This window comes from Engystomops pustulosus, chromosome 6 (genome assembly GCF_040894005.1).
Source record: "Engystomops pustulosus chromosome 6, aEngPut4.maternal, whole genome shotgun sequence".
NCBI lineage: Eukaryota > Metazoa > Chordata > Amphibia > Anura > Leptodactylidae > Engystomops > Engystomops pustulosus.
Window position 1 is genome coordinate 95,367,958 of NC_092416.1, and position 25,218 is coordinate 95,393,175.

The 25,218-nt window shown below is 41.0% G+C and overlaps 1 protein-coding gene across 4 annotated transcripts in view; it reads left to right on the plus strand.

The window, feature by feature from the left end:
* Positions 1–25,218, plus strand: part of LOC140064031 (BAR/IMD domain-containing adapter protein 2-like) — a 152,455-nt gene that overhangs the window by 60,309 nt on the left and 66,928 nt on the right. For all 4 annotated transcript variants that reach the window (XM_072110434.1, XM_072110433.1, XM_072110435.1 and 1 more), the window contains 2 exons: positions 11,581–11,656; positions 21,462–21,548. In XM_072110434.1, coding sequence (XP_071966535.1) covers positions 11,581–11,656; positions 21,462–21,548 — 163 coding nt within the window. The remainder of the gene's footprint in view (positions 1–11,580; positions 11,657–21,461; positions 21,549–25,218) is intronic.

Below are 25,218 nucleotides of genomic sequence, written 5' to 3' on the forward strand. Positions count from 1 at the left end.
GTGGCGATGCCGCCATCATCAGCCTCACCATCCCGCTGCTTGGCCTGTTGAAAAACTCTCTGATCAGCATGAAGTCGGAAGCTTTGCGCTCGTCACAAGAGACGGGGGAAGAAGATTCCCTTGTTGATAGCCAAAGCACCCTTAGGTCAGTTTCTCAGCGCATATCGGAGGAGGTGGAGGTGGAGGAGGATGAGGAGGAAGAGGAGGAGAATGTTGGCGAGACACAAGAGGGGACCATTGTTGAGTCCTTCACTGTTCAGCGTGTATGGGCATAAGAAGAGGAGTTGGAGGAGGAGGAAATGGACAGTCAGGCCAGTGAGGGGAGTGAATTCTTACGCGTTGGTACTCTGGCGCATATGGCAGATTTCATGCTAGGCTGCCTATCCCGTGACCCTCGCGTTCAAAGAATTTATTCCAGCACCGATTACTGGGTGTTCACTCTCCTGGACCCACGGTACAAGCAAAATCTTTCCACTCTCATCCCTGCAGAGGAAAGGAGTGTGAGAATGCATGAATACCAGCAGGCCCTGGTGCACAAGCTGAAACAGTATTTCCCTTCTGACAGCGCTAGCGGCAGAGTGCGTAGTTCTGCGGGACAAGTAGCGAGGGAGAGTAGGCGAGCAGGCAGCTTGTCCAGCACTGGCAAGGGTACGCTTTACAAGGCTTTTGCCAGCTTTATGTCACCCCAGCAAGACACTGTCACCTGTCCCCAGTCTCGGCAGAGTAGGGCTGATCTTTACAGAAAGATGGTGAGGGAGTACGTAGCTGACCATACCATCGTCCTAAATGATCACACAGCTCCCTACAACTACTGGGTTTCAAAGCTGGACATGTGGCACGAACTGGCGCTGTACGCCTTGGAGGTTCTTGCCTGCCCTGCCGCTAGCGTCTTGTCCGAGCGGGTTTTCAGTGCAGCTGGTGGCATCATCACCGATAAGCGTACACGCCTGTCGACTGACAGCGCTGACAGGCTGACGCTTATTAAGATGAATAAAGCCTGGATTTCTCATAATTTCCAATCTCCACCAGGTGAAGGAAGCTCAACCTGAATAATTGATCCACTCCTCCTCCTCCTCATTTTCCTCCTTCTCCTCCTCTTTGTACAGTAAAGCAGAGGAAACTGGCTATTTTTTGACAGGGCCCACTGGCTCTAGCTATAGTACTTTATGCATTTAATTTTTCTGGAGGGCCACCGACCCGGTCCTCTGTTTTAAACAATTTTTGGGAGTGCCACATACAGGCACTCAATCTATTCAATTTTTCTGGAGGGCCACCGACCCGTTCCTCTGTTTTAAACAATTTTTGGGAGTGCCACATACAGGCACTCAATCTATTCAATTTTTCTGGAGGGCCACCTACCTGCTCCTCTGGTTTGAAAACTTTTTGGGAGTGCCACATACAGGCACTCAATCTATTCAATTTTTCTGGAGGGCCACCGACCCGTTTCTCTGTTTTAAACAATTTTTGGGAGTGCCACATACAGGCACTCAATCTATTCAATTTTTCTGGAGGGCCACCTACCTGCTCCTCTGGTTTGAAAACTTTTTGGGACTGCCACATACAGGCACTCAATCTATTCAATTTTTCTGGAGGGCCACCTACCTGCTCCTCTGGTTTGAAAACGTTTTGGGACTGCCACATAAAGGCACTCAATCGATTCCATTTTTCTGGAGGGCCACCTACCTGCTCCTCTGGTTTGAAAACTTTTTGGGACTGCCACATACAGGCACTATCCAAATTAAATTGTCTCCATAGCAGCCTCCACACGTTGTCTCCATTGCTACCTCCAAAAGTCGTCCATATAGCTGCCTCCATACATCGTCCCTTTATCAAACGAGGTGTGTCAGGCAGAAATTTGGGTTGTTTTCATGGATTCCACATCAAAGTTGTTAACTTTGTCGCCACCCAGCTGTGTTATCCACAAAATATACTAATAAACTTTTATCATTTACCAATATTATTTCAGCGCTTCTTGCGCATCTGTTTACATTCCCCTCACCCGCCATATCCCAAACTTATAAGAACGCTACTACACTTGATCTTATACAAAAGGTTCTTAGAAGTGCTGTTTGGGGAGTAGCCTAGAGACAGGGGCTTGGATTGGCGAAAGCTCGCCTGGCTGCGGAGCGCCAGCTCCATCCCAAGATCCAACTAACATAGTTTTAACTGCAGCACCTTTAATCTACTACTAGTTCACTGCCTCCATAATAATAATAATCTTTATTTATATAGCGCCATCATATTCCGTAGCGCTTTACAAATCATAGGAAACAAATACAAATGTAATGTAACAGAGCGCAACATTTGTATGGAACAACAGGAGTGATGTCCCTGCTCGCCAGAGCTTACGGTTTATGAAGATGATGGGGTAACACGAGGTAAAAGAATATTTAATGGTCAAGCCATTCTTCTTAGGGAATAGAACAAAATATAATAAATGGAATTGCTGTCGTTTGAACCACTCAGCCGTCATCTTATATACCAGGTCCAGGGTGAATGGGACTGTAGAGAAGTCTGGTGCCTGTTGGTTGCTGGATAACAGATGGGAGGACGACACAGGACGGGTTAGTAGAAGAGTTAAAACTTCATGCAGTTAATGAGTGTTATAGGCTTGCCAAAAGAAATGGGTTTTAAGAGCACGTTTGAAACTTTGGAGGTTAGGTATTAGTCTGATAGTCCAGGGCAGAGCATTCCATAGAATTGGTGCAGCTCTAGAGAAGTCTTGGAGACGCGAGTGGGAGGTCCGCACTAGGGTAGAGGTTAATCTAAGATCACTGGCGGATCTAAGAGCACGGGTTGGGCGATAGACTGAGATAAGAGAGGAGAGGTAGGGGGGTGCAGCATTATACAGAGCTTTATGGATGAGGGTTATTATTTTAAACTATTCGAAAGGAGACTGGCAGCCAGTGCAGCGACTGGCATGAACTGTAAGCATACATGGTCCCCTTATCAAACGAGCTGTGTCAGGCAGAATTTTGGGTTGTTTTCATGGCTTCCACAACAAACTTGTTAACTTTGTCGCCACCCTGCTGTGTAATCCACAAAAAATACTGGCAAACTTTTATCATTTACCGATATTATTTCAGCGCTTCTTGCGCATCTGTTTACATTCCCCTCACCCGCCATATCCTAAACTTATAAGAACGCTACTACACTTGATTTTATACAAAAGGTTCTTAGAAGTGCTGTTTGGGGAGTAGCCTAGAGACAGGGGTTTGGATTGGCGAAAGCTCGCCTGGCAGCGGAGCACCAGCTCCATGCCAAGATCCAACTAACATAGTTTTAACTGCAGCACCTTTAATCTACTACTAGTTCACTGCCTCCATACATGGTCCCCTTATCAAACGAGCTGTGTCAGGCAGAATTTTGGGTTGTTTTCATGGCTTCCATGTTAACTTTGTCGCCACCCTGCTGTGTAATCCACAAAATATACTGGCAAACTTTTATCATGTACCGATATTATTTGAGCGCTTCTTGCTCACCTCCTTTGGTTCCTCTCTGCCACCCATTGGTTTGAAGCCTGAGTCCATTTAGGGTATGTCGCCATGCCACTCTCTAGCCTGCCGCTGCTGCCGCTGCCTCTGCATGCCATCTCCTATAGTGTCAGGGTCAATTATTGGATGTTTTAGATGCTATCTAGCTTCATTCTGTCACTCTGTCATGGCCATGCTGTTGCCCATAATTTTGGCATAATGGTGCGATTAAGCAGCCTCAGAGGCATCCATGCATGCTGCCCCTGCTGTTTCCTGTCCATTTCCGTGGTGTTTCCATCCTTTTCTGAGGTTCCCAGGTGTTTGGCCAAGCTTCCCTGTGCAGAGCCTTGGTCCCCTTGAAAAATGCTCGAGTCTCCCATTGACTTCAATGGGGCTCGTTATTCGAGACGAGCACTCGAGCATCGGGAAAAGTTCGTCTCGAATAACGAGTACCCGAGCATTTTAGTGCTCGCTCATCTCTAGGTGGGATCGACGATAAGACAACATTCGGTTAAAGCACCCTAGGGTGCCTGAAAAATAGTAAAAAAAAATCCCCGAAAGTTCCCATCACCCCCACAACAAAATGGGGCAAAAGCAATTTCTGTCCAGTTCAGTGCATTTATATTACAGCTGCCTGTATCTCTGGTGTTACAGCTCACAGAACCACAGGTTTGAGGTGGCTCTTATCTTTAAAATTACTCCAAAAGCATGGACCTAGGTGCAATAAAGGGTAAGATAGCGATGTTCCCTTTCCAGACTCATAGCAGGAATTATCTAAGGCAAAAATTGACTCTTTTCCACTTCAAGGCAATTTTTCATAAAGATAAATAGGAAAATTTTAACATGAAATAGTACATTTATAGACAGAATATTAAATCCCCTACCTGAACATATTGGTACTTTAGAAGTAAAAAAAACCCCTGATGATATGTTTCCTTCAAGCCTCATGAACAAGAGAGAGAGTTGTATAGTGCACACAGTGTTGGAAATTTTCAAAGCCAGAAAACTGTCTGACAAGGCAGTTATAAAGCCCTATCCCCGCCAGTTTTGTGTTTTTTCCCGCCTCTTAGACCTCTTTGGGAGAGAGAGGGCAGGTGGTGGGATTATGGCGGTTGGGCGCTTTAATGCCCTGGGCCGCTGTATTTAGTATATTCAGTGCCAAACTATAGCTAAAATCTTTGCCAGGTGAGACCTTGTCTAAACAGGAGCATTCTGGCTGAGATCCAAACCAGATCTACTAAAAAGCCATGAGTGGACAAGGGGGAAATTTTAACACTTCAGTACCGGCCAGTGACCCATATGGTTCTGTAACACATGTAAGCCATTTACTACAACAACATAGTGCACAATATACATAATGAGTGATTTTACTTGTGTGAATGCTATACAACCTTATGATGCATCAATGTGCTCAAAAACATCAGTATTATAGAGTCAGACATTTACTACAATGAAACTAGCTTAGCATAGAACCCTTATTGCTTACACAACTCCCTATAGTGATGCTGTATAACAGCTGTGTGGGCAAGTGCCCAACAATGAGGTACTCCGGAACATTCCCCAAATTACCACATTACCATTTATTTTTTCTGGATGGTGATAGGCTATTTTGGATACTCCCATTCACTAGCTATGAGAGTCCTAGAAATAGCCAAGCATTTTCGTTGGTAGTTTCCAACACTCCCTTACAATTGAATGGAGTAACAGAACATTTGCCAGTCCTGCAACTCCACCAATTATTAAGAAAGGAAACCCCATTCTACATATTGCTGGGGGTCCCATTCTCTGGAACATCAGTAGATTTTTTTGATTAACGTGTTTGCTGACATAGCTTCATTGCATTGTGGATTGGCAGACTGTTCTGTACAGAAAAGTGGACTCTGCATATGAGTAGCTGACTCATCCAATATTTTGGGTTTGGGTTGATAGCCTAGTGCATATCACATCGGAACCAACACAGTCTGGGTGCAATTCTGGTGTTTATCATACTGGAAAAGTAAAGCAGTGAATGTTTTTACTTAGCATATCAACACTGCATTGAAGTAGCTGGAACACTTCTGAACTTGTCCAGGTAATGAATGCCTCCCGGGCGCCATATTTTATAATAATATGCAATTATAACATCCGGATTTGATGTGCAGTCATAAAGGATCTTTATTAAAACTAAGAATCTATACACTATGCTGCGAAAAGACAATACACTATAGAATATTTTTGACGCAAAAGAATTTTTAAATCTTGTTGACCCATTATGGAATTGCACTATGTGCTAAACTGTAGTAAAATCAGAATGAAATCCAAAGGCAGCAGTGAAATGTTTCAGTCAGAGTCTCGGACTACAGCCTGACCTGAAGTATCTCACGTATACAGGTCAGAACTGCCCCTAGAATAGATAGAAGGCTACACACCAAATAAGCATTGTAGCAAAACAAGAGAGAAAAAGCTTTTTAACTATGTCAATGCAAAAATAAAACTTGATCTCTATTATGTAATACTACACACAACAGGCTGTGCTAAAACCATTTAATAGGTGCAAAACTGTACACACAGATCTGGGGGGAAACGGTCATGGTAGACTAGATCCCATCCACATACAGAACCAACCTATGAATATTTTTGTCATATATACATCACATGGGCCTGGCTTCATTCTGTATTGAATCAGTTTTAACATGGGACCTAGTGAATATGACGTATTTGTTGCCACATTAAATAAGGAAGCAAAAAAAGTGAATACATCCAGCATCATATGGGAAACAAGAGAATCACAAAAGTAGCATGGACAATTGTTACCCAATACCCAAATAATGACAGAAAAGATAAAAAAAAACAACCGGTGGTGGGTGTGAAGAAAGCCTATGCATATCTCAGGGGTCAGCACATATCGCAACATCAAAAAAGTGCTGTTGTCTATTAATATTGTATACTGATACGTACATCAGAAAAGTGCTATCGTCTGTTAATATTGCACACTCATATAAGATCATAAAAGTACTGTTGTCAGTGTATAGCATCTAGTAATACCTTGATCATAAAGGCACTATCACAGATTAGTTTGGTACTGTATGTCTTTGAGAATAAAGAAAGAAGGAATTATAGGACAGGGATGTGGCCGTGGTCCTGCTGCTGCTGGTGATGGAGCTGGTGAGGACTTGTTCTGTCTCTGCCTGCTCCAAATTCCTCTTGTGCACATAGGGGCCAAGGTGTGTAGCATGAACTGGTAGACCCCAATAAGCCACATGAAGTTGAGGCATTGATCAATTGCACAGTAGAGAGTGTAGCAAATTCAATGGAATTATCTTCACCATGTTCATACTCAAGTGCAGAGCCCTCCACCTCAAAGTGCAGAGCCCTCCACCTCACCCCCTTAAAGTAGCAAAGCTGTTTCAGCCACAGGTCATGTAGTAGTCAGTCATGCTGTACGATGACTCTCCTAGCTGGGAATCTGTGGCCCATCCGCCTCCCCTGCATTAGAAATAGAGCTTCAAAATTCCCAATAATTTTTTTGGAGGATGATGATGTGGGTGATGGACTGTATGATGAAGAAGAAACACAGCTGGCAATGGATGTGACTTTCTGCAGTGTCCAGAAAGAGAAGGAGGGCAGTGGTGAGAGCTTGCTGGTAGAATAAGCGAGGGGTGATGATGAGGTCTTAGACCTGACATGGGTAGAAGGCAGTGATATTTCAGATGAAGAGGCCAAGCTAAAGGAGGCCAAGATGCAGTGGTCAGCCCGTAGCCACGTCATCAACTGCTACTGCCCACGCCCAGCGACCCTGGAAACAAAGGCTGCAAGGTGTCTGAAACGTGGGATTTTTTATCACAGAATGCAGAAGACAAAGCGCGAGTCATTTGCACGTTTTACCACCAGTCCATAAAGTCTTGCCAAAGCCCTATAGGCACCTGCAGAGTAAACATAAGCTGCATAAGCGGAGACACTAAAAAGCCCAGAATCACCTCCCCATGCTGCTGCAGTTGACCCAGCCCATTTCACCTCCTCCCAAGTCACAAGGCCACCTGTCTCCTTGCAAAGCAAGGATGTAACACCACCACCATCAGCACCACAGTCACTATTACCAGGTCTGTCCAAACCATACATTCAATTCTCCATCCCCCAAGTCCTGGAGAGAAAGGTGGCGACTGTCCCACAATATGAAGTTCCCAGCCACCACTTTACATTTAGTGCCAAGGTGCATCTCACTAATAAAATGTGGAATAGTAAGCATGGGCAGTGACATTCCATTTCTTTAACCGTTTACTGGGCTAAAATAGTGCCAGCTTATTCCAAGACAGGAGGCTTTCTCCCCTCCTTCTTCATCCAGTGAGTGCAGGGTCCACACCACCATTTTTAGCAAAGCATGGGGATACTCATCTATCTGGGTGTAAGACCACACACAGCTGTGGACTCAGATCCAGTAGCAGATGTATTCTGCTGCTAAACCTCAAGCCTGGCAAGGTGTAGTGCAACAACAGCCGGAACCTTGCAGCAGTTTTGGGCTCAGCCAAGCTGATGTACGTCCCATGTATTGGGCATGTGCTCAATTTGGTGGTGCAAAGGTTCCTTGACAACTATGCAATTCGTCTGGAGCTGCTGCTTAGAGTGCATGCCGTGTGTACCTATTTTTGACATGCACACCTTGCACTGCAGAGAAACTTTGGCCTGCCCACCCACCATCTCATATGTGATGTACCAACTAGGTGGAATTCCACTTTATATATGCTGTCAGCAGCAGCAGGCAATTGTGGAATTCCAGCAACGTTTCACTACCAATGACTGGGCCTCCATGAAGGACATTTGTTTGATGGTGCACTGCTTCCAAAATGCCACCAATGCAGTCAGCAATGATGGCGCCACCGTCAGTGAGCTCTACCATTCCCATTGTCTGCTAAAAAAAGGTCTTCATGAAGGATAGGTCCTTCCTGTTCAATCTCTGGGTGGAAAAATTGGACACATGGCCAGAGCTTGCCCACTATGCCTTGCAGGTGCATTAATTAAAATGAACATAGCATGAATCCCACACATCTTGGTTTTGCCAGTGTCTGAATTATTTTTCAATTCTGCATTCCCGGAACTTCAACTTTAAAATTTTGACTTAATGTATTCCTGAAACTTCAGCTTGAAATTTTCAAATCTGCATTCACGCAATGTCAATTTCAAATATTTCATATCTGTATTCCCGTAACAACAATTTCAGAACTTTCAAATCTGCATTTCCTAAACGTCAATTTTAATTCTTGTCTTTTTCCCCATTGCTTCTTTTAATGCAATGAGAATGAGTAACTGGGTCACACAGAGGGCCTTTAACCCCTGCGATATAATTTTTTAACTATATTTTTTTTATTGTTGCACTGTTTATTTTTAATGTTATTATTTCAAGAACTTTCCAGCCCATTTTGAGCACAACCAGATTGTAATAATACTTTGTAATGAATGTGCACAGCATTTTTCATACTGTGTATGTGGCAAATACCGAGCCTGAATTATGTGCACCAGGTTCAATAGTAGGAAAAAGGAAAAAGTAAGAAAATAAAATGCACTAAAAGGGATAAAACAGCTTCTATAAATTTTAATATCAGGCATGCATATAGGTGTACTCTCACCTTCTTTGGTTGCACTGTTTGCACAACCATTATATAGGTGTTGGACTTGGCCTGGATTAACCCTAGGAACTGGGTTATGGCAAAAATAAAAGGAAAAGAAGAAAAACAATCTGCAAAATATCATGAGTATTTCTTGGTGGTCATGGGCATCTTTTCAAAAAGCAGACTTGTGCACCAACAGGTGTTGCCTTATCCCTGGGACAGTGAAAAGTACATTTTCATTTTCATTCAAGGCACATTAGATGATCTTTGTCCACTTACACCAATTCATTGACCATCTTATTTTCAACCTAAGGACTAAACATATTTTTTATTTTTTTTCATTGATGCTATAATAGACATTCCTTTGGTGCTGCTGTATGTTTTTTGCAGGCACATTTTAGTATTTTTTAAGTGGCACGTTTTGAGATGAAATCAAAGAACATAAATTCTGACCTAATTATTTGTATTTCAGAAAGTCGTGCTATTCTGCATGGACCTACAATTTCAGTGATGTAATTGTAGGGTATTTTCTTTTGATGTATCACTTTTGTGCATACCATATATACTCATGTACAAGGTGACTTTTTCAGCACAAAAAATGTGCTGAAAAATGTCCCCTCGGCTTATACACGAGTCTATAACAAAACCCACTTAAAAAAAATAAACCCTATACTCACCCTACAATGTTGGTGTGGCTCCCCGATGTCGGCGCGTCCCTTCTTCTTTCTTCTCCACGCCTCCTTTTCTTTCTTCTCTCATGGACGGGGCCATGTTTTCTTCCTGGCTGGCGCATTCTATGAAGGCTGTATACTACTGGGGGCTGGCTGTATACTACTGGGGGCTGGCTGGCTGTATACTTCTGGGGGCTGGCTGTATGCTGCTAGGGGCTGGCTAGCTGTATAATACAGGAGGCTGGTGGCTGTAAACTACTAAGGGCTGGCAGGCTGTATACTACTGGGAGCTGGCTGACTATATACTACTGGGGGCTTTCTGGCTATATACTGTGACCAGTGTATTTCCCACCCTCGGCTTATACTTAAGTCAATAGTTTTTCCCAGTTTTTGGTGGTAAAATTAGGGGTCTCGGCTTATACTCGGGTCAGCTTATACTCGAGTATATACAGTAATTGTTATTATGGGACATCAGAAGAAATTGCAGGAGGATGTATACAAGGAGATAACTGCAACCTCCAGCATTTCCAAACTGATATTATAGGTTGTCACAGAAAGAGAGGATTCTACAAGGAGAAGGGAAAGAAGAAAGAACTACAACATCCATCATTCCCTTGGTCCGGGCATTAACACTAAACAGCTACCACTGTTGTCTTCTGTTACATGGTGGTAACATCATTACATTTATATCCAATGTTATCTAATATAAAAGCATGCTTAAAACTAGTTTCTTCCACTTGTAAGTTATAATATTATTGTTGCAATAATAGTGTTAGCTTGTACCTAATGATCTATGATGACTATACAGTTGTTTATCCATCTACTGCTAGTACAATTGTCAACTTTATTGACTAAGTAACTCCAAAGTGTGACTAGTTGATGCCTCAAATAGCTGCTTAAACAGCCTTCAACTCCATAATTATTTTATTTTTCAGGTTATTGAGCTGTATGAGGGCTTGTTTTTTGCCTTATAAATTGTACTTCCTAGTGACAACATTTCATATTCCATGTCGGTTACTGGGAAGCTGGAAAATAATTTCAAATGCAATGAAATTGCAGAAAAAAAATAAAATATTTATGTGGACACAGTTTTTACGGCTTTCACTGTGCTCTCCAAATGACCACTGTACATTATTTCTTGGATCAGTGCAATCACGGGAATACAACATTTATGTAGATTTTAATATGTTTAAAAATGAAAACCTTTTGTACTTTATATTTACCAATAACTTTTTCATACTTCGGGATATGATCCTGTGTAAGGTGTCATTTTGTTCTGAGTCATGATGACATTGTCATTGGTACTACTACTGCCAGCATTTACCTGCCACTGGCATCTCAGCGCATCCTCAGCCATACTTTATGGATAAAGGATGACGCAAGCACAGATTGGTATGGAAATTACTAAAAGTGTTAGTGATAAATGTATTTTTATTTCTTTTTTGCTTGGGGTGACTTACAAATTGTTACAATAGGAAAGATTTTATTCAATTAATTTATAATTATCTCCTATCCCAAGAAACCTTCTGTATTTTAAGGAGTAGCACTGTGAAAGCAAACTCTATACTCCTTCTGTCAACTTTATCCAGAAGAGACTATACTGTACATTAACTATTTCATAAAGATTGAGTATTGTTTCATTCATTCACTACATTAAAGCAATGATCCAAATCCTCCTTGGATTAATTATCTCTATGGAGGAGCTAGAACATTGCTGTGACTCATCCATTAATATCAGATCAGTGGGGGTTAACACTCTGCACTCCCACCAATCAATGGATATATATTTTAACCTATGAAACTTTACTTTTACTAATGGATGCCATATAATAACGTATTTTCTTTTCTTCCCAGGCGATTTTAGACCAGTTCAACCCAAGTCTTAAGAACTTTGTGACAATGGGGAAACATTATGAAAAAGCACTTTCAGGTATTATCTAGTATTATTTATTAAAAATGTACTATGCTTATGTTGGATATAAGAAGCATGTTTTAACCCCTTAACAACTTGGCCATTTTGCACCTTTCTCCATAATTTCAAAACAACAGGGTGGTGTGTAAAGAAATGGTCCATGTCATAAATGCATTTTTTTACACACCACCCTGTTGTTTTGAAATTATGTGGATTGTCATGGTGTGGGTCCTATTGTTAATAGACCAAATTTGTTGAGCCTACTCTGAGTTTGGCATTTTGCACCTTTCTGACACACGTTGGCGTAACAAGACTCCAGTGGGCCCCAATGCGAACTTCACATCAGGGCCCCATATACCCAAATCCATGTTACTGGCTCACATCCCGCACATCACACTACACAGACATATTCATACTTACACTATATATAGACTACACAAATATAGATTACATCAATATATATATGTATATATACACAGAAACATATAAGGTATATGGACTACACACATACACCATATATACGGAACACATACAAATACACTCATACACCATACTAAACTATATATACCACACTAAAAAATAAACATAAATATATAATCCCACACACTATATACAATACCAATATTCCTGTACAATACCGATATCACAGCAATATCAAGCAGGACAGAAATAGCACTCCAGACGTAGAATTGTGAAAAAAGATAAGTGGATAAGTGGTCTCCATGACTAAGATGAACAAGTTGGGGACAGTGGGCATCCCTTTCTGGTCCCATTTTTTTATGCAATGGTGTGGACAAAACTCCATTCACTTTGACTCTTGCTGTGGGTCTACTGTCATTATAGCATCTGTAAAATGTGTGGAAAGGTTTTGCTTCAGCCTTCTTCTTCTGTGCTCATCTGGACCATCCTGGTCTTCATCGTGGTGTACCCCTCACAGATAACAATTCTCTTTTATCCTGACAGAATTCACCACCAGAAGTCTTGACCTCTGTAGAGCACATCTTGACACTGAACCCCTAAAAACACCACAGTCACTTGTCAGTATAATGTCGCTTGGAATAAATCTACTATATATACTTGAGTATAAGCTGACCCAAGTATAAGTCAAGGTACCTAATTTTAACACAAAACACTTGAAAAACCTATTGACTTGAGTATAAGCTTAGGGTGGGAAATGCATTGGCCCCATCTCCACCCAGTATATAGCCAGCACATGCCCCCAGGTATATAGCCAGATGCCCATTGTCCCCAGTATATAGCCTGCAGCCCTGCCCCCCAAATATATAATGTGTAGCCCCTGTCCCAAAGCATATAGCGTGCAGTCCCTGCCCCCAATATACAGCCTGCAGCCCCTAACCCCCAGTATACAGCCTGCTTCCCCTGCCACACAGTATACAGCCTGCAGCCCCTGCCCCACAGTATACAGCCTCCAGCCCCTGCCCCCAGTATTCAGCCTGCAGCCCCTGCCCCCCAATATATAGCCTGGTGCCCCTTCCCTCAGTATACAGTCGGCTTCCCCTCCCCATTATACAGGCTGCAGTCCCTTATCCCAGTATATAGCCAACAGCCCCCTGTCCCCAGTGTACAGCCCCTTCCAGAATGCCAAGCTTTTAAGAAAAAAGTGTACTCACCTTCTGACACCCCCCCCGGCAGGTCCTCTTCTATCAATCAATGTTCCGGCTTGAGCTCTGTGTCGTGACATCAACTGCTCGCTGACATCATAGTGTGTGCACACACACTAGAATGTCTGCAAGCAGCTGACATCACTACTATTTTTTTATAGACTCCAGTATAAGCCGAGTTAGGGTCCTTCAGCACTTTTTTTGCGCTGAAAAACTCGACTTATACTTGAGAATATACTGTATATCCTAATTTATAAACTCCCCCCACAAATTTTTATGTGGCAATGACACCCCTTAATTAATTTATTTACAATACCACCAACCCCTCACTAATTTAAATTCAGCACAAGCATTCAATGGGTTAACACTGGCAATATGCAGCAAACACCCAGACAATATGAAAGTGTTCGGCCTTGTGAGCCCTCTCCATACAACCCTCGTCGCCACGTGCTTATGTAATAGTATGGCAGTTTTAGATTTACAACCCTTTTCCTTGTTTTGTCACCCTTTCTTATTAAATGGTCACCTTATGTCCCATTTTGTCCCCCCATCTTAATAACTGCCTTCTTTTTAACACCTTTCTTAATAAGTGCTCCTTTTTTGCACCCTTTTTAAATATATGTACTCTTTTATGCCCTCTTTCTTATTATATTTCTCTTTCTTATGAAGTGCCCTTTTGACCCTTTTTCTTACCCCTTCTCTTTTTATGTGCCCACTTTCTTCTACTTTCTGTTATTGAGCCCCTTTTTTGCCTCCTTTTTTTATCATGCACCCCTTCTATTATTAAAGAGGACCTGTCACCCATAACAAAAGCACTAGGAGATGCCTACTAAAGTAAGCAGCTCCTAGAGATATCTCTGATGCAGCAGTGTTACAGTGTTACATTATCGGAACCCTTCGATAACTCTAACAAATATTGCTGCGAAGTATAATAGAAACACCTGACCAGGCTCAATTCATCTGGCTTATTCATGACGTGGTGGTGCGAGGAGCTGACTCTTCCCCGGACTGCCCCACCCACTCTATAGGCCAGCACTGCCAAGCATCATGCGGCAGTCACCGCTCCTAGCCATAACGCCTCATGAATACGTGGGACCACTTTGATGGTCATTGTGTTGCCGGCGCTGAGGTACTTACATCTGCATTGCTGTAAACGGAGACTGAGTAGAAGTGTAGAAATTGTAGGCCCCCGGCCGGATAACAGTAGAGGTTAGGCCGCATAGTGTCAGACTGACACGGGGCTGGCAGCTGCTGTCACACAGTTCAATATATACTGAGCAGTAGACAGCTGTTCTTCAACTGTAACAGCCGCGGCAGGTACACTCCTGTTGACATGCACCATTTTTTTAAATCTGACATGTGTCACTATAATTGGTTAGAACTTTGGAACCCTTTAACACATCCAGGGGATTTAGAAACCGTTTTCTTGTGAATCATTGTACTTCATGTAAGTTGAAAAATTTTGCAAGAATTCTGAAAAATTCTCCACTTTCAAAGTTTTTACATTTTCTGCTTTCTAGGCAGATCGTGAGACCACTCAAATAACCTAATGCATAACATTTTCCTAATGTCCTTTTTATGCTGTGCATGTTTTTATGCATCCTCTCATTTCTGTAGGATGACCTTTAGGTGCTATTTTTCACATTTTTCACATGAGAATCACCAAGACTCATGTTTTGAGGGACTTTCCTGGGTTTCAAGTGACTTTGAGCAGTCTAAATAATAGTAAAACCCCATGAATTTGCACAGAATAGAATAACCTGTGTAAAACAAATTTTACGAAATTTGTTAACCCTTTGTTAAAACAAAAAATGGGTTAAAACAAAATGGAGGTGCAATTTTGAAATTGTAATTTTTTCTAAATTAATGTATTTTTCAAACAATGTATACATTCAGAAAGGATAAAATACTAAAATGCATAGTTTGTTACCCAATTTGTCCTGTGTGTTCCAGTACCAAATATGGGATGGTAACCTTCTATATGGGAACGTGGCAGGGAATTGAAGAGAAGGAGCACAATTCAGAGCCGATTTGCATTGACACATTGTACAGGCTATAAAATTTTTATTTTCTTGGTAGTGTGAACATAATTTTTGTGTGATGAGATGTACTTCAATTTGGGGTATCTATATCTTATTGATAAGGTATTTTATATTTAGGTCGCATGGCTGCCCGAATCGCCTACAGTGTGTGCAAGTCTGGCTCCCAGGGTTTTCTCTGAACCAGCTGTTAACCCCTTACCACCACGTGATGTAGTAGTACATCATTGGTACATCATTAGTAGTACAGCGTTGGCTGGGGTAAATGGAGCCCGCTCCATAACCCGTAAGTCTTCGCAGCAAACAATTACCAGTAATACCTGTTAACCAATCCATCGCCGCTGGCAAAGTACCGCCATCTTCGAAGACCCGAGGTTGTCTGGTTTTAACCTATTCATTACAATGTGCGATTTGCACATTGTAATGAACGATGAGGAAAATCCCCATATACTGCCATACTGTAGTATGGCAGTGAATGGTAGGATCAATCAGACAACCTAGGGTTAAAGTACCCTAGGGGGTCTGAAAAATAGTTAAAAAAAAAGTTAAAAAAATATATTATATTAAAACACTTAAAAATTTAAATCACCCCCTCCTTGCCCTAGAAGTCAAATAAATATAAATAAACTGTAAAAATCATATACATGTTAGGTATCACCACGTCCCAAAATGCCCGATCTACCAAAATATATAATATAAATATAATTTCATTTCACTGCGTTTAACCCTGTAACGGAAAATAGATTTGGTAGACATGAAGTAGACATATCATTTGGGGTGCACAGTGAAAGCCGTAAAATCGATGCCCACAAGAAAACAGTGCAAATGCATTGTTTCACCAATTTCACTGTATTTGGAAATTTTATCCTGCTTCCCAGTACACGGCATGGAATAATAAATATTTCACTATGAAATGCAATTTGTTACGCAGAAAACAAGCCCTCACACAGCTCTCTACATGGAAAAATAAAAAAGTTATAGATTTGTGAAGATGGGGATTGATAAATGGAAACACATAAATTAAAAAGGGCCTTGACGTTAGAACTTGTATTTAATAGACGTCAGTCTATAGCAGAACGCGGGAGCAATAAGTTCCCTGCTCTGCCATAGACCATCGGAGCGTACACAAGAAGGTGGTGTTCTGCCGCTGGCAGTGCAGTGCAGTGACGTCACACACTGTGCCGCCAATGCCAGACAGCAATAATCAGCTGTAAGGTGTCTGTAATGAAGTTTTATTGATAATCCTTGGTCCAATTACAGCAAAAAATGTTTAAACTCCATTTGTCACTGGGGACAAAAATTTTTTTGTCTGGATCTACAATTATAAAATATACAGTTTCGACTTACATACAAATTCAACTTAAGAACAAACCTCCGGACCCTATCTTGTACGTATGCTGAAACCACAAGGGAGGAGGAAGAACTTGGTGTTCATCAGGGGAAGGTGAGTACAATTTCATTATTTTACCTACGGCTGTATATATTTGTTACAGTGAGCTGTATTTATTATAAGGGGGCTTCATATGTTTATTACAGTGGGCATTCAGTAGTTCTTATAGGGGGGCTGGATGTAGTTCTGATAGGGGGGCTGTGTATAATTATTATAGGGGGGCTGGATATAGTTAGCACAGTCGGCTGTACATATTTATTATAGGGGGCTGTATAAAGTTATTACAGGGGGCTGGATATCGTTATTACAGAGGGATGTATAGAGTTATTACAGTGGGCTGTATATATTTATTATAGGATGGCTGGATATCTTTATTAAAGGGGGGGGCTGTATATAATTATTATAGGGGGGCTGGAAATATTTATCACAGTGGGCTGTATGTATATTTATTACTAGCAACATTTATTTTAAAGGGGTTATCCGGGTTTAAAAAATTTCTTATGGCCGGGCTGGGGAGGGCTATTTAAACACAATAAACATATACTTACCTCCTCCGGTGCTGCCGATGTCCCGCGCCGTGGCCCGTCTTCTCCGTGTGCTGGTTTCAGTACAAGGGCGCACAGGGAGCTTCCGGCCAGCCGGAAGCTCCCACGCGCACCATCTCCCAGCGCTTACAACGCTGAGAGATAGGGAGGGATGGGAGGAGCCGTCCACATCGCGGACCTGTGCGCGGCTTCCGGAACATCAGCAGCGCCGGAGGAGGTAAGTACATGTTTATTATGTTTAACTAGCCCTCCCCAGCCCGGCCATAAAAAAAATTTTAAACCCAGATAACCCCTTTAATGAATAAAATTGAGGGGAGGACCCCCACCAGTTTGCACCCGCTGTAAATCCGATCCTGGTGATTCAATTTAGCGGTGGAAGCTGCAGACATGAGCTCCTCTAGAAAATGAAGAATGCAAGTCACTTATTTTATCATTTAAATGGTGCAGCCCACATATTAGTCCATAAAAAGCATCCAATGGAATAGACTAAAGATCACATCAGTCATATAACCATCACCCAGACATCATGGTATCCAGTCACCACTGTCTAGATATCTTGCAGATTAATAGTATTTTATAGTGGAGCAGTGTATGTACAGCAGGAGTATTACAGCTTCTCCTCATTTATGTCAGGATATATACCCTCATCTAATTGTGTCAATGAAGACGTGACATTCATCCTGTATACTTTTTATGTGTTTTGTTTTCTCAGTAACAAATCACTGAGATACAGTTTTGTTGGAGGGTTTATATGTTTAATCCAGCTTCTTGATTTTCAAGTTTAGAAAACGTGAATAAAAACCAGAATCAAAGAGTCCATATAGCCTACAAAATAAGTAAAAACAATAAGGAATGGAGTGGCAAGAAAAGGGAAGTGGGGGGGAAGGGCAGCAGCCACCCTTCAGTACCGTGAATGTAGTTCATCTTACGTACCCACTCAACTATGGAAGGAGAATCTACTCTTTTATTCCAGTGGCAGGTAAGAACTGCACAAGCAGTCTTAAGGAAATGATAAAGAGACCATTCTTAGCTGCACAGGTCACAGGTACAAAACGTCCGCTAACATGGTATATAAGAGGAATACAGTCCCAGAAAGGACGGAGTGTAGGACAGTCCTGCCACATGTGGAGCATAATACCCTTGTGTATCCAACATCACCTATAGTCAAAGGGCAACAATTAACTAGTGATAAGCTACAGGTGGCATTTAAAGAGTTAACATACACAATCTGTGCCAGCACTGGGCACGGGTGTTACTGGTGCGGGTTAAGGTACTCAAATCAAACTTTTGTGTGGTCGAACTCAGCAAAGGTGTGGCCGAACTCAGGGAACCCAAATCTGAATGGGTCGGCTCATCTTTAGTAAAAATAGCTAGAACTTTTGACTTTCAGGCTCCATATCTCACCTTCCACTATAGCTGCTATACTACACTGTTGTTATTTTATGGACAATCATTTTGACCACCATCTATTTAGCATATTCTTATTTCTGCAAATCCGTGTCATCTTGTTGCATTTTCTGTTTTGCACCTAAAAATTAAAAATTTACATTTTTATTATTTTGTTTGCATTTGGTTTTTAACATTTAACACGAATCTTTCTGGGTATTATAAAGTTTGCCAATTTTCTTGGCCAAGAGACCACTATCAATGTGCCTCATGATGCTGTTTCTATTTTCTTGGCAAATCTACTTTGTGGCTACTTCTAGTTTTTAACCAGGAACCTTTCACTTGAAAATCCATCTAATAAATTCTGAGGTATTTGGAATATGAGAATAGGTTGTAATTTGTAGTATACTAGAAAAAAAAGATTGTTCCACAACCAAGAGCAAAACAGTAACAATGTAGTTACGTCACAAGAATTTGCATAACTGAGCAAATGTTAAGTATTTGCCGGTCAAATTTATGTATGAGATAGCCAAGAGAAGTGTCTGTGAAATGATGTCTATGACAATGTTTGACATACAGGCGGTCCCCTACTTAAGAACACTCGACTTACATATGACCCCTAGTTACAAACGGACCTCTGGAATATTGGTAACTTATTGTGCTTTAGTCCTAAGCTACAATAAACAGCTGTAACAGTTATCAAATGTGTCTGTAATGAAGCTTTAGTGTTAATATTGATTCTTACGACAACCCAACATTTTTAAAATCCAATTGTCACAGAGACCAAAAAAGTTCTGGCTGGGATTACAATGATAAAATATACAGTTACGACTTACATACAAATTCAACTTAAGAACAAACCTACAGACCCTATCTTGTATGTAACCCGGGGACTGCCTGTACTCGGGAAAGGGAAGAAATTGTGTTCCTCAGTTCCTAATTCAGTTCTACCCAATACCTACATACTGTATTTAGTAAATGACCTATTCTTAAATTAAAAAAAAACAGTAAATAAAACATTACAATAATGCAATGAAAATATGGAGGACCTAATTGCATCATTATTTAATGATGGGTAGGAAAGCTCAAAATTTACAATGGGGTCTGCACACCGTACAACGTCCAGGTTTGACTTGAAGTGGTATTCCCATGAGGACAAGATTCTCAAATATACTGGATAACAAAATAACACATTCTGTAATTCACAGTTATTGACAAAAATACAGCATTTCACAGAAATAATTCCAACCTGTCTCCATCAATCCTAGTGTTTACAGCAGTGTGCAGAGGCTTATTCTACAAGCTCCAGACAGATAAGGTCTTTATCTGAGGGAGGCATATAACAGGGCTGACTCTGTGTATGTTATAGGAGGGTTAGTAGAGATGAGAGTGCCATTGTGTTTTATCATCTCTCAACTCTGATCTGTGTCATCTCTCTTTTTCTATGTGTCAGATACTTTAGAAAGCTAAATAAAAAGTGTAAACTCTGTACCCTGATGACCTAAGCACATTGTCAGAATCTCACAGCATACAGGGATCATGAAGTGTCTGCTTAGAGAGTCCCTGCCAACACTCTGGAATCTTACACTGACCATCGCTGGGTATTAGGAGATAAAACAGCAATTATACTGAGTAATACTGTAAAGTAAGGGGTTAAAATTATCTTTATTGTGTAAACATCACTAAGGTATTAAAATTTGAGAACTTTCTATGATGGGCAAACTCCTGTAAGGAATGTGACCCTCATACTTAGTGGGTTCATAACAGTCATGGACCAGATCTCAATCAGTGTCCCTTGACACTGATGGTTCTGTTTCATATCACTTATCTCATCAACCACAGCATTGCTATGTTTTCTTTTTATTCATAAACCAGTTTTTCTTAAGATATTAGAGAAATTTATTGGAATTGATATAAAGGGGCACATGTATTATCGCATCTGCCGGGATTTTAATGTTTTTTTTGGCGCAGAACTGTTGTGGATCATTTATAATGAGTTTGCGCCAGAAAGAACAGATGTTTCCGACTATCCCGACTCCTCTGTCTTTTTTTGGCGCAAGTGGGCGTGGCCTAACATTTTTACATTATCTTCCACATTTATGTGTATTTTGTCGACTTTTTTAGGTGCATTTTTTGGCGCACGATAGACCAGGAAAAAAAATGGTCAGATAGAAAAATCAAGGCGCAGTCCATGTAAAATTATGACGCACATCTCATTGATGTCGGCATTTTTATGGCGCCTGACTGATCAGTTCCGTCTACCCATTAATTACTAACAGCCTTGCCCCACTTAAATACATTGGGCTGTGCTTTCCGGAGACTGATCTCCGATGCCGACAGACGTGCATGCGCCAGACTTAGTAAATCCCTCCCATAGAGTGCCAGTCTAAATCCCCACCCCCCTGTACTGCACAACGGATTTACTGAGTGGCTCTAGCCTCTTAGTAAAACAGGTTGTGCGCCCTGCCACCAGAATTCATTTTCGCCTGCCAGGATGAGATTTCAGTTGTAGTCTATGCCGGTTTTCCACCCCGTCCCACCCTTTTCCCCACACGGTCATGCCCACTTTGGTTGAAAGTGGCAAGTAAGTTGTAAAACCAATGAAAAGTCAGAAAACTGGCAGATATGGCATTTTAATTATTCCCCATTGTGTTATACCATACCTGATAAAGAGAGCTGAGTAGTCTTGAAAGTTTGCAAATATAATCAGATAATAAAAATGAGGACTCACTTTTATCTATCTACATGGAAAATTAAACTTACTATTGTCGTTATATGAACCCAGACAGACTTAGACTGTTGCAAAGTTAAATTCAAATATTTTTTTTTATCTCCTCACAGGTGTCACTGTAGCAGCAAAAGGCTATTTTGATGCCTTGGTGAAATTGGGGGAACTAGCTAGCATTAGCCAAGGATCTAAGGAGCTGGGTAAGTTGCATGTGTTCCTTTATTTATTCAGCACTGCTCCAGCTATGTCCCCCACTCAAGCTTTTGGCTCTTTAATGTTCTATAAGTTTACTGTGCAAGACTCTTCAAGTTCAGGGATTCATGACCAAGCTGATTAAACAGGAAACTCTGCCTTCCTGCGGAGTGCAAGAAATTCCTGTTAACTGTCTCCTAACACATATAACTGCTTGGATATAGAATATAGTGTGGCTCCTGCAGGGGGAAAGGAAAATTAAATGTCCGTAAGTGTCTGCACTGTTCCTTCCATGACAACTTTGCCAGCTCCTGGCTTTTCTTAATTTAAATCAAAATTCCCTCTTTGCAGCCCTGGCAACTGGCTTCAGTGCTAGAATGAATTGTGAGAGGTGCACAGACAGCCAGTGTCTGGAATTTCTGGGTCCCCCCTCTTCTTGCCACGGTTACTTATTTTTATTAACATCTTTTGTTTCCAAATTATCTTCATATTGATACAAAACACTTAGCTATAAATCAAAGTTTCTCTAAGGGGACTCATCAACATTTACATTGTCAGATCTGTTCATTGAGAAAATACTGACATTGGATGTTCACAGTGGTTTTGAGGAAGTGATGCAGTGACATATACAATACATTGCAACAAAAACCAAGCACCAAAAACCACTACTTCTCCACGACATGCATTTAAACTAAGACCAACAAAAACACATCTTTTGCCCACATCAGAAACATAAATAAATTCTCTTTACTCTAATATTCCAGAGCAATAAAAAAAACTAGATTTTAATGGGCCAAACATTAACATATCAATAGGTCACTCATCTCTCTCTATGCCCCCTGTTCTGATCCATGTTACTCTCCTCTTCTAGGTGTCTCCATACCGTAAGAAAATACTCAGAGATACCCAATATTATAGCCAATAATCAATAAAAAGGTTTGTCAGCATTTCAGCTAATGACAGGCTAAATGGGCATCTGAGCTTTTTTTATTTGTCAAGAGACACCAGGTGCAGCAGGGACCTAGGTAAAATCTTGACTGCAGTGGTGGGTTCCCTTTTTGTGTTAGTATCTTCATTTGGAGCCTCAGTTTGAATTGCAGTGAAAACTTCTTCAGATTTGCCAACAGGATATTCCAGCCAAAGGAAACTGCTACTGGCTGAGGCTGTTAACCTCAATTGATGGGTAAATAGACACAGCCAGCTAAGGCCAGTTTCACACAGAAGTTTTTTTGCTCCACACTTTGCTGCAGTATTTGTCAGCAAAAAACAGGAGTAAGGCCCCTTTCACACTTGCATTTATCACGTGCGTTTTCTGCGCATGCTTTTGACGCGCAGAACTTGCATTGCTTCTCTCACCCATTGTAATCAATGGGCTTTTTCAGACTTCCATTTTTTTTCATGCACACACGCGGGGTTTTTTTTACTCGCGTTTAAATCTCGTGAAAAATGCACCATACAAGTCTATGGAGACCCATCAAAAACGCATTGCGCTCTGAGACACACGCAAGTGCAAATCGTTTTTCATGCATCAATTGCCATAGAAATGATAGAGCTCAGTCCTGAGTCCATTACCTGCGCATGAAAAACGCATTGAAATTGCTTTTAAAACGTGAGTGAAAAACTGAGACACTGCACAAACTCTGACTGAAAACTGATTGAACTCTGATGCAAAATGTCAGTTTTTCACTGACCAAACCCTGATTGCACCCTGATCTGACTCTGAAGTGATCTTCAACGCAAGTGTGGAAGGGGCCTTAATTCTACAAAGAGAATGAAAATAGTATATTTTTTAGACCCACTACTAATAAAGTACTGCTATGTGAAAGTCTAGCACTTAGTAATGGATTTTTGGGCATACTGTAGCTCTAAAAGGACATACCTTTCTAGTTGTGTAAGGTCTATCTATTACATACTCTTCATACTGGAAGTACTGACAAATCCTCTCCTTGTCATGCATCACATATAATGAGAATTCTGACTGACTAATTTAATTTTCTATTCACCAACTCTCTCGACAACCCAAATCTATCCACAAACATGTAATGCCAAGTTGGAACAAAGTTGAGTTGCACAATAAGGACCAAGTAGGCAACTCTATTTTTGTCTGGTACCTGATAACTAGTTAGCAGAAATTCCCCTAAATGTTCTCCATTGTAAACTGCTAGACTGTAACTGGTACTTCCTCCAGCTGAAAATGAGTCATGTAATACTCATTGTCAATTCCCTTATCACCATCCAAACAGCAATATTGTTTTCCACACCTTGTGTACATGGAACAGTAGACTGTTTATTTTATATATACCCTGCCTCCTTCACATAAAATCATTTTTAGCAGTAATGTTATAATAGTGTTATAACACTATACCCGACATCAACATCCCTGCCTGAGTATTTCAGCTATGTGGGAGTAAGTGATTAGTAATGTCTTAGTCTTCTTAAATGGAATGAAACTAAAAGTTAATCTGAGTCACGTTGAACTGCAGGAATGTCATAATTAGGGTAAAAACAGTTGGAAACAATATTCATCTTTATTTCAGCTGCAGAGGGTAACAATTTGAAGCTGGTGCTGACAAATTTCATCTTTTCCATGTAAAAATTTCATAAAAACATACTGTACCATGAGGAAACTACCATCAGAAGCAGATATGATGGTAGATTCATCATGTTAGCTTTAAGGTTCTTTATTAGCTGTAGATACGTTTTCCAGAATAGGACAAGAAAAAACATGCTTCTTTTACTACCTTGTAAGGCAGCCCCCTTACCATCAAGCATGCCTTCTCCATGAAAGAAAATTCTCTAATCTAAAGTTTACAAAATAAAGATAATTTTTAACCCCTTACTTTACAATTTTGCTCAGTTTTATTGCTGGTTAGTGGTCCATGTAAAATTCTAGAGTGTGGGTGGGGATTCTCTGATTCTCTAACTCTTTAGTGATGTGAGATGCTGTGTGCTGACAATGTGGGCCCAGGCTTATATACACTTTCATTTAGCTTCGGAAGATCCACTAGTATCAGACATATAGTCAAATGTATAGAAAATCCTAGACGGGGCACAATCCTTTAGGACATACATATAGAAGTGGTAAGAGAAAATTCCTGGTCCCTTTACAGCCAGCACTCCGCTTACAAAGAAAAGCTCTCACTCCTGCAGGCCCAGCCCATCTATGTATGTATTACATGGTGAAACAAGCATGCAAATGGCTTGCATGAAATACGACAGTGATTTTCTAAAAAAAAAGAACCTGCTGAGATTTAATTTAATTAATGGGGGAACTTATTATTTTGGGTGTAGGGTGGTACTGGAAATGTGCTGTATTTTCAGAGATTTAAGTTTGTTGCACAAGGGATTAATGATTTGGGCATGAACACATTGGTTTTCGAACTTTCGCCCCATTCTTGAAGGTGTAATTGCACTCTAAATTTGTGCCAAAAATTGTGCCGTCAAAAACAAAGTCGGAATATTAGAAGTGCCGGAAAAGTGTTTGATTCACAAGCAGCGCTGCAGTTTTGCACCCGAAACATGAACAAGTCATGAGTGTCGGAAAACACCATAATTGTGGGTCCAACACTTAAATTAATAAATTATGTCACAAGAGGCGCAGCAAGGGAAAGCAGGGAGTATTGTAATAAGAGTATTTTGTCCATTTGTTTTATTGTGTTATACAGAATGTAGTACATT